Raw genomic sequence first — 13902 nt, 5'->3', positions numbered from 1 at the left:
AAAATTTTCTAAAAATCTATCAAGTATTTTTCTTGATACCAATTTTTTCCGATGTTAGATAAGCTTTCTAAAAGTGTCTAAGATGTTAATTATTGACTTTTTTTCCTTTTACAACGAATAATAAAGAAATAAATATAACTAAATATTTATACGAGACAAGTCTACAAAACAAGTCTACTACGTTTTACGCTTAAAATCAAAATTGTTATGGCATTAGTAATTTTACTAACTGTTATCCTCATCTATTTGTCACCTACCACATATTGTACCTGTGACACACAAGATCCAAAGAAGCAGCAGATAAAACTCTTTTTAGTTTACATTGAGGCTCTTTGGTTTTACAAACATAATAGTAATTCTTGCTTTTATTGCAACACGTGTAAGTTTTTTACTTCTTTATGTGGTTGTACAGGTGTAAAAAGAAAAAAAAACCATATTGTCTTCCAATTGTCTCGAACTCTTTATGATACGATGAGTAATAATTATATTCTGGGAAAATTATAAACTTACGTATTTAATTTTTTTTTATTTTCACTTCCTAAAATTATGTTTAGACCTCTCTTCCCCGTAAGCAAGCCCACCTAGAGCCGATTGTATGCAATCTCACTTCGGTCCTAACTGTGTCTGATGTTTGGTTTTTTTGCGGGACCAATATGGGCAAACACAATTAACAAATAGTGAGCACAACTTTACGGGACCGGTCTGGTTTTAATATGGGCTTCCCATATATAAACTTAGAAGTGGGCAAGTCCACATAGGGCCTATTATAGGCTGACTTATATCGGTCATAAGCGTGTTTGATAGTTGGTTTATTTATAGGACCAATGTGGGCAAATGCAACAAAAAAAAATGTTAAAAAGCAAGATAATTCAACTTTACTGGACCTGTGTGGTTTTAATGTGGGCTTATCTTAGGGAGCGAAACCCCGACACGAATACCAGCGGGTACCCGTAGACGGGTAATAAAACAACCCGATAATTCGGATAATAAAATTACCCGAAATGAGGTAATAAACCCGATCCTCGAACCGAAACTTTTGCGCTATCGGGTATTTTCGTTCATTTTTTTTTTTTTTTTTTTTTTTTTTAAATGTGCTCTTTTAAATTTAACTTTATTTCAATTCTTTTAATATCACATTTATTTCTATTTATTATTTCCACTCAGCCCGTGTAAGTAATAATTTTTAACTAATTTGAAGTTAATACTTACATGGAGTGGGTGGAACTAATGCTCCATGTAAGTATTAATTCCACCTACTCCATGCAAGTAATAATTTTTAATTGAACAATTTCAAATATTTTTAAACTATTTTAAGAAAACATTTGGTGATAATTATATTTATTGTTTAGGATTACAACTAGAAAAATTTCATCAGATTTTGCACCTGAAATGGAATTTGAAAATGACATTGATTATTTCCCTATTGAGAAAAAAAAATTAGCTGGGAAAACTCAACTTAGTGCTACAACTCAAATTCTTACCCCTTTATTTTCTGTGCCATTTTCTGTTACGGCGTCAAGTTCACCAACATTGATAACAACTTTACCGATTACGCCTATATCTTATGAAACACTATTTTCATCTCTTGACATAGCAGCATTGATGACAGTCAAAAAAGTGTTAAAGAGTACTGAGCTATTTCAAGTGATTTATAGTGAGTAATCATAGTTTTGAATAAATTTTGGTAATATTTCTCTGCTACTTTGCCAGATATTAAATACAATTGAACATATGTAAATTTTGTTTGGTTAGTTTTAAAAATTGTGCACTCTATTGTTATGTTTAGTAAAAACCCTTATGGTTCAGATTTTCAAAGACGATAAGAGTATTGTGTATTTAAGATTCTTTAACTACTGGAAATGTATTATTTTTTATGAAGGCCTTAAAGCTTAATAACCTGACGTCGACATGCACGATGAAAGATATCGAAATGTCCCTTGCAAAATGGCTTGTTGGTGCTTGCGATCGAGATGGTAATAGAGCTAAGCGTGGCGAAGCAAGAAAACAGTCTAACAAGCTCTAATTTACTTATACTTTTTTTTGTATAATATAATATTTACATTAATAGGAAATATATATTATTCTCAGCATATTGTTTATTGTTTTTATCTAATATATATATAAATATATATATGTGTGTGTGTGTGTGTGTGTGTGTGTGTGTGTGTGTGTGTGTGTGTGTGTGTGTGTGTGTGTGTGTGTGTGTGTGTGTGTGTGTGTGTGTATGTATATATGAGAACGTAAGAGCTTAGTTATTTGTTAAATATTTAACTTGACCTATAGGTCAAGTTAAATATTTAACATAGTGGCTTATTGATATTGGAGTCCATATGGATTGACAAACTAAAGTTTCCTATAGGTCCCAAAAAAAAGGAGTTTATTGGGTCCAACATGGGCCAACCATCGAATGCGCCATATAGGTCAAAGTTAATAAAAGAAAATAGGAGCTTGTTGGGTCCAATATGGGCAAACGATGAAAAACTCTGCTAAGAAAAATAAAATAAAAACACAGAAGTTTGTTGGGTCCAATATGGGCTAACTATATGGATTAGCCCATATAGGACCCGTTGATAAACCGCGGACAAATTTTTATGGGTCTAATATAGGATTCCTACATAGGGCCCATAAAAAAGCCCATATTGTTCCGATATATGACCCATGTACTATTGCTAACTGGGTTAATGCTAAAATATTACGCAAATCTCCTTTGCTTTTTACCAGGCCTGATACATCTGTGCATCCTGCAAAGGGAACATTCCAACAAAAAAGGTGACCAAAAAAAATTATTTTTGTACTGATGTAGATTTTAAGCCTTAAATAAGTAAAGTAGAGCCTTAAGATATTGTTTTTTCCTTTTTGTGTTTAGACCCGTGGAAGTAGCAAGGGTGGACAAAGATGCAGCAGCAAGGTGAAGTAGCAAGGGTGGACAAAGGTGCAGCAGCAAGGTGAAGTAGCAAGGGTGGACAAAGATGCAGCAGGCACACAAAAAACTTCCGATTTAAAAAACGAATCGGATTTAAAAAACGAATCAGTCCGCGTAACTTTCAAGACAATACTTGATATTTTCAAATTAAATTTTCTAGATAATTTTATAGACTAACGACTATAAAGCTATAATATGTACACAGCTCAGAACTTTATTCATCATTTTCAGAACTTTATTCATCATATTCAGCATTTTCAGTATTCTCGTCTATATCTATATTCAGTTCTAGATTTTCAACATTATTAGTGTTTAAATGAAGGGGAGAACCTTAATGAATGGGACAAACTCAGATTCTTATAGAAGCATCGATGTAAGGATATTCAAATTCCTGTAACAAAGAGTGATAGAAACAAGAACTCAACTCACCGACTCATCCATCCTATTGCTCTATGACCGTAATGACAATGGATGTTATTGTGTTTTTGAATGTAAAAAGTAATTTTTAAAAACTTTTTTTTTTCTTCTGATTTTGCAGCAATTTTTGAAGTTATGGAAAATAAAGTTCCATGCTTAAATAGATAACAGTCTCTAGTACTACAGTGAGTAAAGCATTCAAGCTTAATTAATGGTGCTTTTGGTGTGACTAATCATTTTTGGATAAAGTGATGCGCATATTGAATGGGACAAAATACTACCTATTGAATGAATTTAACAAAGTATTATTTACAGCTCAGCAGAGGGATGCTGCAATCCCTTACTTTTATCCCCATGGGTAATGGGTATTATTTACACACTATACTGCAATATCTTACTTAAATAAAAATAACTAAATATAATATTCTAAAATGAGAAAGTTCTGCTTTGATTGAAATTTAATTAGAGTTAAAATGTTTAAAGTTAAAAATATTTTTTGTGTGGTCTTTATGTATGTATCTATATATTTAACTACATTTACAATTAATAAACTAATTTGAAAAATGATTGAATTAAATACGTTCATTTTTAATTCTTTTATGTTTGTCCCATTCAATGAGACATACTTAATGAATGGGACAAATTTCATGCTCTAATAAAATTCTCTTTTTACCGATAGTCAAATGCAAATCCAATTTTTTTCCTCTACTATATCATTGAGCAAGAGTCGGTGGTTATCAAACATATTTAAATATATATCTGTACCTCGGAGGGATACAACGCTATGTCCATTTTTTTCCATATTGACTTTATTACAGAGTTAAAATCAGCTTTTCTCATATTTCTTAGAGGAATAGAGCACTATGTCCAAAACCAGTTAGAACCGGATATAGCATGTTTTAAAACAACACTAAGTCCACTTTCATTTAGAGGGATAGAACACCATGTGGACTTGGTGTTTTATCCTTCTGAAGCATGTGAATTACTACTGGACACATGTATATATATAAATATATATATATATATATATATATATATACTATTATTGTTATTATATAAACTAAATAATTAGCTTGGTTTATATTACATTACTTAAAGTTTCACGCAATAGCGATCATCAGATGTTATAAAACCGTTAAAAAACGTAACGACAAAAAATACGAAAAATACGAAAAAAGTGCTATGGAGTGTCTGCTATGATGGCATTAAAGTTTTTTATCAAAAATTTATTTTCATGGCGGCACTTTGATGTTAGTTCACTTCGTTTATTGAGCAAGTCTAGTTTCGAGGTAATAATGTGGTACTTTTCGGTCAAGCACAAATTACAGTAATTGCCACCAGGTTTAAATGGTTCTGCCTGATCGAGAATGTTCCACGTAAGGATGGGTTCTAAACCTTTACTTTTGCACTCCCATACAAATTTAGAAAGTTCGGTGGAGTTTGCCTTACTTTCATAACGAAAAGAATTCCTATGCTTATACCATCTGTCTTTAAAGGTTTTTTCAGTGAGCCCAATATAATAATGCCCCTTTTCCTGCTGCTGAGTTTTTACGTTGCAAATATAAATAAGGTTTTTCTTAAGGCATTTTCCATTTAGTGGGCATGCGGTGGTTTGTCGGCAATTGCATGACTGGCTATTATTGTCAGTAGTATTAGATAGAATTCTTTTGTTATGAGCAGTAATAATTTTCTTAATATTTGGGAGGCAGCTGTAACTAACTTTTACATTGTTCCGGTTAAAAAGTTTGTGGAATTTATGGTCTTTAGGAAAGCATTTATCAATTAAACCCAAAAATATCTTTGCTACGTTTGTTCTAACGTTCAGTGAAAACGGAGGGTTAAACCAAATAACGTTTCGTTTTCGAGCACCCCGATCTTGTAAGTTTTGAAAATGATTTGCTGAAGCTAATAAAGAATATCTCATTTACTAATATTCAAAATGATTTTCAAAGACAGTTGCACCACGACATTGCAAAAGTCAAATCTTCAAATAACTTGTTCATCTTTGCAGATAAAACTAGAAACATATATGAACTGGATAAGCCTTCTTATCAGAAGCTTTATGCGGAAAACATTACTAAAATTTACAAAAAATCTGATATAACACAGTATAACAGTATTAATATAGAGGCTAAAAGAATTGCGAAAAATTTGGACATAGACGATAGAATAGAATGTCTAGCAATGAACTCAGCATTTATTACCCTAAAAGACCACAAGGATAATTTTGCCAACAATCCTCAGTGCCGTTTAATAAACCCCGCTAAACCAGAACTCGGGAAAATTAGTAAAGTTTTATTAGATGATATTAATAGCAGAGTGAGAAAGGCCACCCTCGTACACCTATGGCATAATACAAAAGAAGTAATAGAGTGGTTCAAGTCCATACCAGACAAAAAATTATGTACTTTTATTCAATACGACATAAACGAGTTCTATCCTTCTATTTCAAAGCAATTACTTCATGATTCTTTAATACACGCTAAGAAGTTCACCATAATTCCTGATGAATCAATCAACATCATCTACCATACCAGGAAAACTTTACTTTTCGCAGGAAATAATATGTGGAGCAAAAAATCAGGCGACCCTGATTTTGACGTTACTATGGGAAGTTTTGACGGAGCCGAACTGTGCGAGTTAGTAGGCCTATACATATTATATACTATTGCCAGTGAATACGGGCTCAACACCACAGGACTATATAGAGATGATGGTCTCTGCTGCTTCTGTAATATCAGCGGCCCTCAGTCAGAAAAAATAAAGAAAAATTTTGTCAACATTTTTAAAGATAAATTCAACCTTACTATTACTATTAAATCTAATTTAAAAATTGTAAACTTCCTCGACACCACACTTAATCTCCTTGATAGTACTTTTCAACCTTACAGAAAACAAGGAGATAACCCTATGTATATCAACGTCAACTCCAATCAACCACCTAATATCATCAAATCGATACCGAATATGATTTCTTACCGCATCAGTAATATATCTTCAAATAAAGAGGTTTTTGATAGAGCCGCACCGTTTTATAACAACGCTCTCAATTCTTGCGGATTTAAAAAAAAAATTTTTTTCAATCAAAACACGCCAAAACGTGATGCAGGATCTCGAAAACGAAACGTTATTTGGTTTAACCCTCCGTTTTCACTGAACGTTAGAACAAACGTAGCAAAGATATTTTTGGGTTTAATTGATAAATGCTTTCCTAAAGACCATAAATTCCACAAACTTTTTAACCGGAACAATGTAAAAGTTAGTTACAGCTGCCTCCCAAATATTAAGAAAATTATTACTGCTCATAACAAAAGAATTCTATCTAATACTACTGACAATAATAGCCAGTCATGCAATTGCCGACAAACCACCGCATGCCCACTAAATGGAAAATGCCTTAAGAAAAACCTTATTTATATTTGCAACGTAAAAACTCAGCAGCAGGAAAAGGGGCATTATTATATTGGGCTCACTGAAAAAACCTTTAAAGACAGATGGTATAAGCATAGGAATTCTTTTCGTTATGAAAGTAAGGCAAACTCCACCGAACTTTCTAAATTTGTATGGGAGTGCAAAAGTAAAGGTTTAGAACCCATCCTTACGTGGAACATTCTCGATCAGGCAGAACCATTTAAACCTGGTGGCAATTACTGTAATTTGTGCTTGACCGAAAAGTACCACATTATTACCTCGAAACTAGACTTGCTCAATAAACGAAGTGAACTAACATCAAAGTGCCGCCATGAAAATAAATTTTTGATAAAAAACTTTAATGCCATCATAGCAGACACTCCATAGCACTTTTTTCGTATTTTTCGTATTTTTTGTCGTTACGTTTTTTAACGGTTTTATAACATCTGATGATCGCTATTGCGTGAAACTTTAAGTAATGTAATATAAACCAAGCTAATTATTTAGTTTATATAATAACAATAATAGTATATTCGCTCTACTTATTCTACGCTGTATTGAGCACTCTTACTGGAAATATTAACATAATTTCTACAATACTATATATATATATATATATATATATATACTTGTATACCTCTACACAGCCTGGCGGATTGTTAGTGAACTAAGAGTACTTTTGACAGTTCTGATGAGTTTACATACCGTGCGTTCGTTTATACCCACCTGGTGACTTGCGGTTAACTGGAAGTCACTTTCCCGTTCTTTTATGGGTACTTGAAGTCACCGTAACTTACCACAAGCGTTCTTTTATGGTTACTCGGTAAGTTCAGTTACTTCCTCATCTTATCGTAGTTTGGACTTCGGCGAGATCGGTTGACATGCGCAGTGTGTCATCTAGGCGGCGCTTACGTGCTGTCGCCCTGGCAACCTATTCTCAGCAGCCAATAGTGTCAAAGCTTCATAGCTAACTAACCGAAAGCGTTCGGGAGAAACAAGTTAACTGCAACTTACCAGGTGGGTACAAAAGAACGCACGGATAGTTGGATGTATTTTAAGTCATTGTATTTGCTCTTTTTTAGTAATAGTAAGAATAATGAACCATAATTCTCGTGGGAGAAAGATTCTGGAACTATTGAAAAGTTCTAAAAAAGGTTCTACTACAGGTAAGCTACTGTTTTGCTCATTATTTTTAATGTGATATACATAACCTCAAACAGTTAATGTAATGTTTTGTTATGAACCTAAACTTCAAAATATTATGTTTTACATGTAATATTATAAGACTTGTTTTATTTCAGAACCAAATCATACAAACAGCAAGGATGTTGAAAATGAAGAGGATAATGGAGATGACTTGCGTTTCGACGAAGATGATGATGATTCTGATCGGGACAATAATTATGAACCTCCAAGCTCTGAAACGGATTCCAGTGATGATGTCCCTGTATTTAATGAAATACAAAATGAGGTCAGTAGAAATAAAACTAGTGCTAAAACAAACTCAAATGGACATGAGCTACGTTTACTTGAGGAAGAATTAAATTTGATTGCAGAAAATCAAGTAGGTCTAGATTTGCAAGGAACAGTAGGCGTAAGGAGAAAAGTGAAAAATAAATCTATTTCTACTCAGAGAGGTAAAAAACGTGTCGTTCATACCAGTGAATGGGCATGTAATATTCAGAAACGTAAATATTCTGCAGGTGAAGAATATATTAGTAAAAAGGGTAAAGTTGTCCCTGCCAGAATTATTAAACCTCCTTGCAGACTGAAATATTCTGAAAAATTATTACAGTGACAGACAGGAGATCTTTAATGCATACTGGAGTCAGGAGAAGGGAAATGACATAAAACGGCAATTCATTGTTTCATGTGTAGAGAAGCATAGTACTGTCCGTTCAAGAAAACGAGACCTTGCCTCCAATAAGTCAAAACAAAATACTCTACAATATTATTTTACAGTAAAAGGCAACTACTATAAAAGGCCGATTCTGGCGCATTGATACCCCTTAAGTATGGGAGGGTATGTATAGCGTTACATATGGTGATATTAAGGAAATTAATAAAACTTCTTGCTGTGTTTTTAATTCAAAAATGTTCTGAGCCATTGTTATATATTGGGGGGTTCAATGTTTTTTTCCAAGATGGCGGATGTGTAAAGAAGTATAAAAATAATCATGTTATTTCTGTACCTTTTAAGATGCCTAAATTTTTTAAGAAGTTAATTCAATTTTCTTACCATGTGATTTAAAAAATTCTTCTTATTTAAAAAATGTTTATAGCGAGAACAAAGCGTGCATGTGAAGTGAAAGCGTTGTTTGATCTTTTGTTCAAAAATATGAGGATGGTGTGTTTGCGAATAAGTAAAGAAGGTATAAGTGTGCGAACAAAAACAACGATAAATTTAATGTTTGAGGTGAATCTTTTTTCAGATCGTTTTGATGAGTACGTGTTTGAATTTGAGGAATCGTTGCATGTAGGTGTTGAGAGTTATGTGAGCAAGGTGTTTAAAACGGTAAAAAATGGAAGCGAGTTGACTTTGTCGATTTTGAGTGCGGGAAGTTTAGAAATCGCCGTGAGAACTTTAGACCAGTTTGCGTATAATATTAAGGTGGCGACGGAAAGCGTTCAAAACGTGAGTTTGAGTGAGCGCTATTCTTTTTGGTCGAAGAGAAGAGTTTCGGCTAGTAGGTTTAGTGAAATGTGTAAGATGGTAAAGCCGGCATCGGAATTTAGAGTGTGTTTAGAGAAAGGTGTGTTGATATTTTCAATGGAGACAAGCGGTGTTATTAGTGAAAGTTTTAAGTTTGGAGAAGAGAGCGACGATAAGAAATTGGATTTGGTGCGTAAGTCTGATCAGTTGTATCGGGTTTCAAAAATCGTTTCTCTTTCGAGCGTGTTGGATGTGTATGTGGGAGAGACGTTAATGATTTCGTCTGAAGGAGAAATAGGAATGATAAAGGTGTATTTTCTTTAAAAACATTCGAAAACGTTTTCAAAGAATTTCCATGTTTCTAAAGAATCTACAAAATGGAGCCTAAAATTGGTATGCTATTGAAGGGTGAATTGGGACCGAGCAGTAAGCCAAGACCGGAGAATTGTTCTTCTTCTCCAGAGCCAATACGATCGTATGCTCTTTTATTCTTGATGTAGAGCCCATCGCCTTGAGTGTTTCCATTCCAATGGTTTAGGTATATACCTGATCCTAATCTGGATATTTTTAGTCCTTTTCCGTCTTTTTTTAAGTAAACTATTCCGCGTCCAGCGATTTTGTCGACCATGGCAGAACCGGCAGAGGCTCCAACACCAGAGAGTAGTCCAGTGGCAAGAGCAGGGACAACTTTTGTGGCGATGGTACTTCCGATCATACCTAGTAAAGGTAAAAGGGCACCGATGAATCCTCCTTCCACTTTTGCGTTGTGCATGAGTTGTTTTTTGCTGAGTTTGAGCGTGACACCTTTTCCAGCTTCGTAGGCTTTTCTAATTTGGTTGAGTTGTGTGCTAGTGACAGCAAGAACATGTTCACCGTTCAAGTCTTGATGAGTGAGTTTTATGCTGGTTGCAGTTTTATCATGCAACGCTTTTTTAATTTTGTCGGCTTGACCTTTTGAAATGTTGAGTTTGATGCTTTGATACATTTTATAGAGTTAAGAAATTTATTTATTTCACTTCTTGAATGTGATAACGGATCGTAATGTCCTCTCCACGAAAATCAACCAAATCTCCATTGTTATCAATGATGCGAGTAACCATGGTTGAAATTTCAGGTACTTGAACAGGAAGATAAATCAAATGCATAGGTCTTTCGATGATTTTGTAACCGGGGTTAACTTGCGGGTAAAAGGAGTAGATGCAGTTTAATTGGTTACCATTAACGTAGGATGATTTGATGACGTTATTAACAATTCTAATGGTGTTGATGCTTAAAATTTTAGCGATATGATCTGACTCGTGTTCTGAATTGGAGTTTAATTTTCTTTTAGTAAACCCTAAAACTGAAGCAATGCTGTTCTTCACGTCAAAGTCAATCAGATAATTCATACCAAGTTTAATGGTTGATTTTAAGGTCTTGACATTAACTGCAATTTGAAGGTTGCTTGATGAGTAGCTGATTTTATTCGCAATAATATAACTTCCTCGTTGAGCTGTTGTTATCGTGTTTAAAATTGACTTTTGCATAAACTCATTGATGTCTTTAATTTCGTAGCTTCCGTCAGGGATGATAACGGTTTCCCAATGAGCACCATTGTTCATGCTGTATTTGAGTGAACTATTTTTGCTGTTTATGTTTGGAATACTGTTATAGGTCTCAAGTCCTAGAAAAGCCATTTCGTAGCTTTTTCCTTTCTCAAAAACGATTTTGTCTAAAAAATTAGTTGTGATAACACTTGATTTATCATCCGCATCAATGATTATACCAGACATTTTTTACGTTGAGAAAATTTTTTAGATCATTTCATGATCCGTGGAAATCACATGTTTTTTTTTTATACGTTTGGAAAATAAAAATCGTCCAACCCGCTTCGATATTTTCCGATAAACCTGTTTACTTGGGAATGAGCATCCTCGATTTGAGCAAAACTTTAATGTTTGAACACCACTATGACTACATGAAACCCAAATACGGTGATAAAGCCAAGTTGCTCATGACTGACACTGACTCACTTTTTTACGAAATCGAAACGGATGATTTTTTCAAAGACATTTCAAACGATCTTAAAAACTTGTTTGACACGAGCAACTTTTCTAATAATCATCCTGCCATTGAAAACGTTGGCTTTGAAGTAGGATTAAATAATAAGACCATCGGCATGTTCAAAGACGAAGCCGGAGGAAAAATAATTAAAGAGTTTGTTGGACTTAGACCCAAGCTCTACTCTTACAAGATCACTAAAGATGAACACAAAAAATGCAAAGGGATGAAAAAGAACGTGGTCAAAAATAAGATTACTCACCAACATTTTAAAGACTGCTTATTGAGTGGAAATGAACAACTTGCAACCATGAACGTTTTCAGATCTCATCTTCACGACATCTACACCGAAGAAATCAACAAAGTTGCACTCAGCGCAAAAGATGACAAAAGAATCCTATTGAATGATCACACCACATTGGCTATTGGACACCACATGGTAAGAAAATTGAATTAACTTCTTAAAAAATTTAGGCATCTTAAAAGGTACAGAAATAACATGATTATTTTTATACTTCTTTACACATCCGCCATCTTGGAAAAAAACATTGAACCCCCCAATATATAACAATGGCTCAGAACATTTTTGAATTAAAAACACAGCAAGAAGTTTTATTAATTTCCTTAATATCACCATATGTAACGCTATACATACCCTCCCATACTTAAGGGGTATCAATGCGCCAGAATAGGCCTTTTATAGTAGTAAGGCATACGAACTAGAGTATGTAAACTTATGTTTTTAAATACACTATCTATATCAAACACCGCACAGTGGAAAATAAAGGTGTGTTTCGGACCAAAAATCGATAACTTTTTTGTTACTAAAAATAGAGATTTGAAATTTTGCACAAATGTAAAGTAGTATATGACGCTTCTTGTGAAATACTCTTTATAAGAATTTTTTGTAATACAATATTAAAAATAAATAAATAAAAATCAAAAACTTCAAAATTGGCAGTTAGTTAATTTACACTTTAACACAATGCTTTACAAATATATGAAAATACCTTAAAATTATTAAAAACTACGAAAAATACATAAAGTGCTTACCTACTAATTATAGAAATATTTAAGACAGTTTCTTAATAACAATTTTTAAATAGTTGTTTTTATGAAATAATGTGTAGGTATATTAAGGTGGTACCAGGGTAAAGGTAACTTTTTAACAAGAAATTGAAAACTATTAATAGACTTTAGCTCTTTTCTATTAATGAACAAAAAAAAAATATAAAACAGTAGCCAAATAAAGAAATTTTAGTGATAACGTCATTAATTATGTGCATAATTAGTGTTATTTTACCCCCAAACCTTCTTATTCTTTCATCTAATATAACTAACTCAAAAAGAGTCAAAACTGCTTGAAAATTTGAACATGAATTCTTTAATGTATTTAGAATGTTGTCTATGAAACAGAATTTTTTAAAACATTTTTAATTTTACCAGGTAGACATTCGAACTTTAAGATATAAAATTAAGGGAAGTTTGGGACAAAAGCATGATAAAAATGAGTTTTAAATAAAAAATAACAAAAATTTGCTTCATAGACAACATTCGTAATATGTTCATCTTTAAATCTGCAAAATTTTAGCCCATTATCTATTTTCTATGAAAAGTTATTTTTTCTGAAAAATTGATTTAGCGAGATAAAAAGCGTTTCTAAGGTCGTTGTTATGAAGCAAGAACCAAACTGCTCTTTAAAAAAAGGCCAAATTTGATTAAAATTAAGAAGATTTTTGACTTTTTGCAAAACGCATATTGAAATAGGTAGATTTAAGAATTCAAAACATTAATTTTGGTATTTTTCAAAATTTTATCAAAAATAGCCGTTTTTTACCCTGGTACCACCTTAAAGGTACTATATCATAACTACATAGGGACTTTCAGTTCCTGAAATCAGTTCGTTGACTTTCAAAAGCTGCAGAGTATCTTCATCAAGTTCTTGCACATTTCACGCAAAGAGTTTATTTGGCTCTTTACTTCATCTACAATGGCTTTAGTTTTCTTGGAAGTCTCTTTGCAAAATTCAATGCATATAGGTCGACAAAAACGAACATATGAAGGTGCCGGATTTTGCCAAACAACTGCGCCAGTTACTTTATCAATTAGTTTGATAGGCACCAAAGAACTAGTAAACAAATTTGCATAAGAAATAAGTACCCTGAAGGAGACTTACGTGATGATGACTGAGTTTTTTGCATCTAAAATACCATTTTAGTTGAATACATAGATGTATTATTTGTATTTGTAAAGAGAATTATAAATAAAATAGTTAAATACATTTTGTAAGTCAAATAGTATTGTGTTTGTTATTGAATATCCCACATTAGGTCTTATAGTACAATAACTTTATTAGAGGGATACAACACCATGTCCATTAAAAAGTGAAAAAAAAACCGTAAAAAAGGTTTTTTTTTAATTTTATAACAACTGCATGATGTAAATAACAATAAATAGA

General features: G+C 33.0%; 1 protein-coding gene and 1 long non-coding RNA gene across 2 annotated transcripts; both read left to right on the top strand.

The window, feature by feature from the left end:
* The first annotated feature begins 59 nt into the window (after nt 1-59).
* Nucleotides 60-2904, top strand: LOC149891772 (uncharacterized). The gene is made up of 3 exons (XR_016450358.1): nt 60-379; nt 2722-2769; nt 2867-2904. It is a non-coding gene; the product is annotated as an uncharacterized LOC149891772 (long non-coding RNA).
* Nucleotides 2905-7819: 4915 nt separating this feature from the next.
* On the top strand, nt 7820-8713 carry LOC145193352 (uncharacterized). The gene is made up of 2 exons (XM_080070817.2): nt 7820-7917; nt 8053-8713. Exons 1-2 carry the CDS (start codon nt 7848-7850, stop codon nt 8547-8549), a joined length of 567 nt encoding a protein of 188 aa, XP_079926943.2. The 5' UTR covers nt 7820-7847; the 3' UTR covers nt 8550-8713.
* Nucleotides 8714-13902: the final 5189 nt, after the last annotated feature.

This window comes from Hydra viridissima, unplaced genomic scaffold (assembly GCF_058129835.1).
Source record: "Hydra viridissima isolate aposymbiotic clone 2 unplaced genomic scaffold, HvirCarnegie_v1 scaffold_2, whole genome shotgun sequence".
In the NCBI taxonomy this organism is placed as follows: domain Eukaryota; kingdom Metazoa; phylum Cnidaria; class Hydrozoa; order Anthoathecata; family Hydridae; genus Hydra; species Hydra viridissima.
This window is presented reverse-complemented; position numbering and strand designations above follow the sequence as displayed.

What these genes read in the sequence shown, in the direction of transcription:
- LOC145193352 (XM_080070817.2), top strand. Translation starts at nt 7,848, where the DNA reads ATGAACCATAATTCTCGTGGGAGAAAGATTCTGGAACTATTGAAAAGT. An exon ending in TAAAAAAGGTTCTACTACAG is followed by an intron (nt 7,918 to 8,052) that starts GTAAGCTACTGT and finishes GTTTTATTTCAG; the next exon opens with AACCAAATCATACAAACAGC.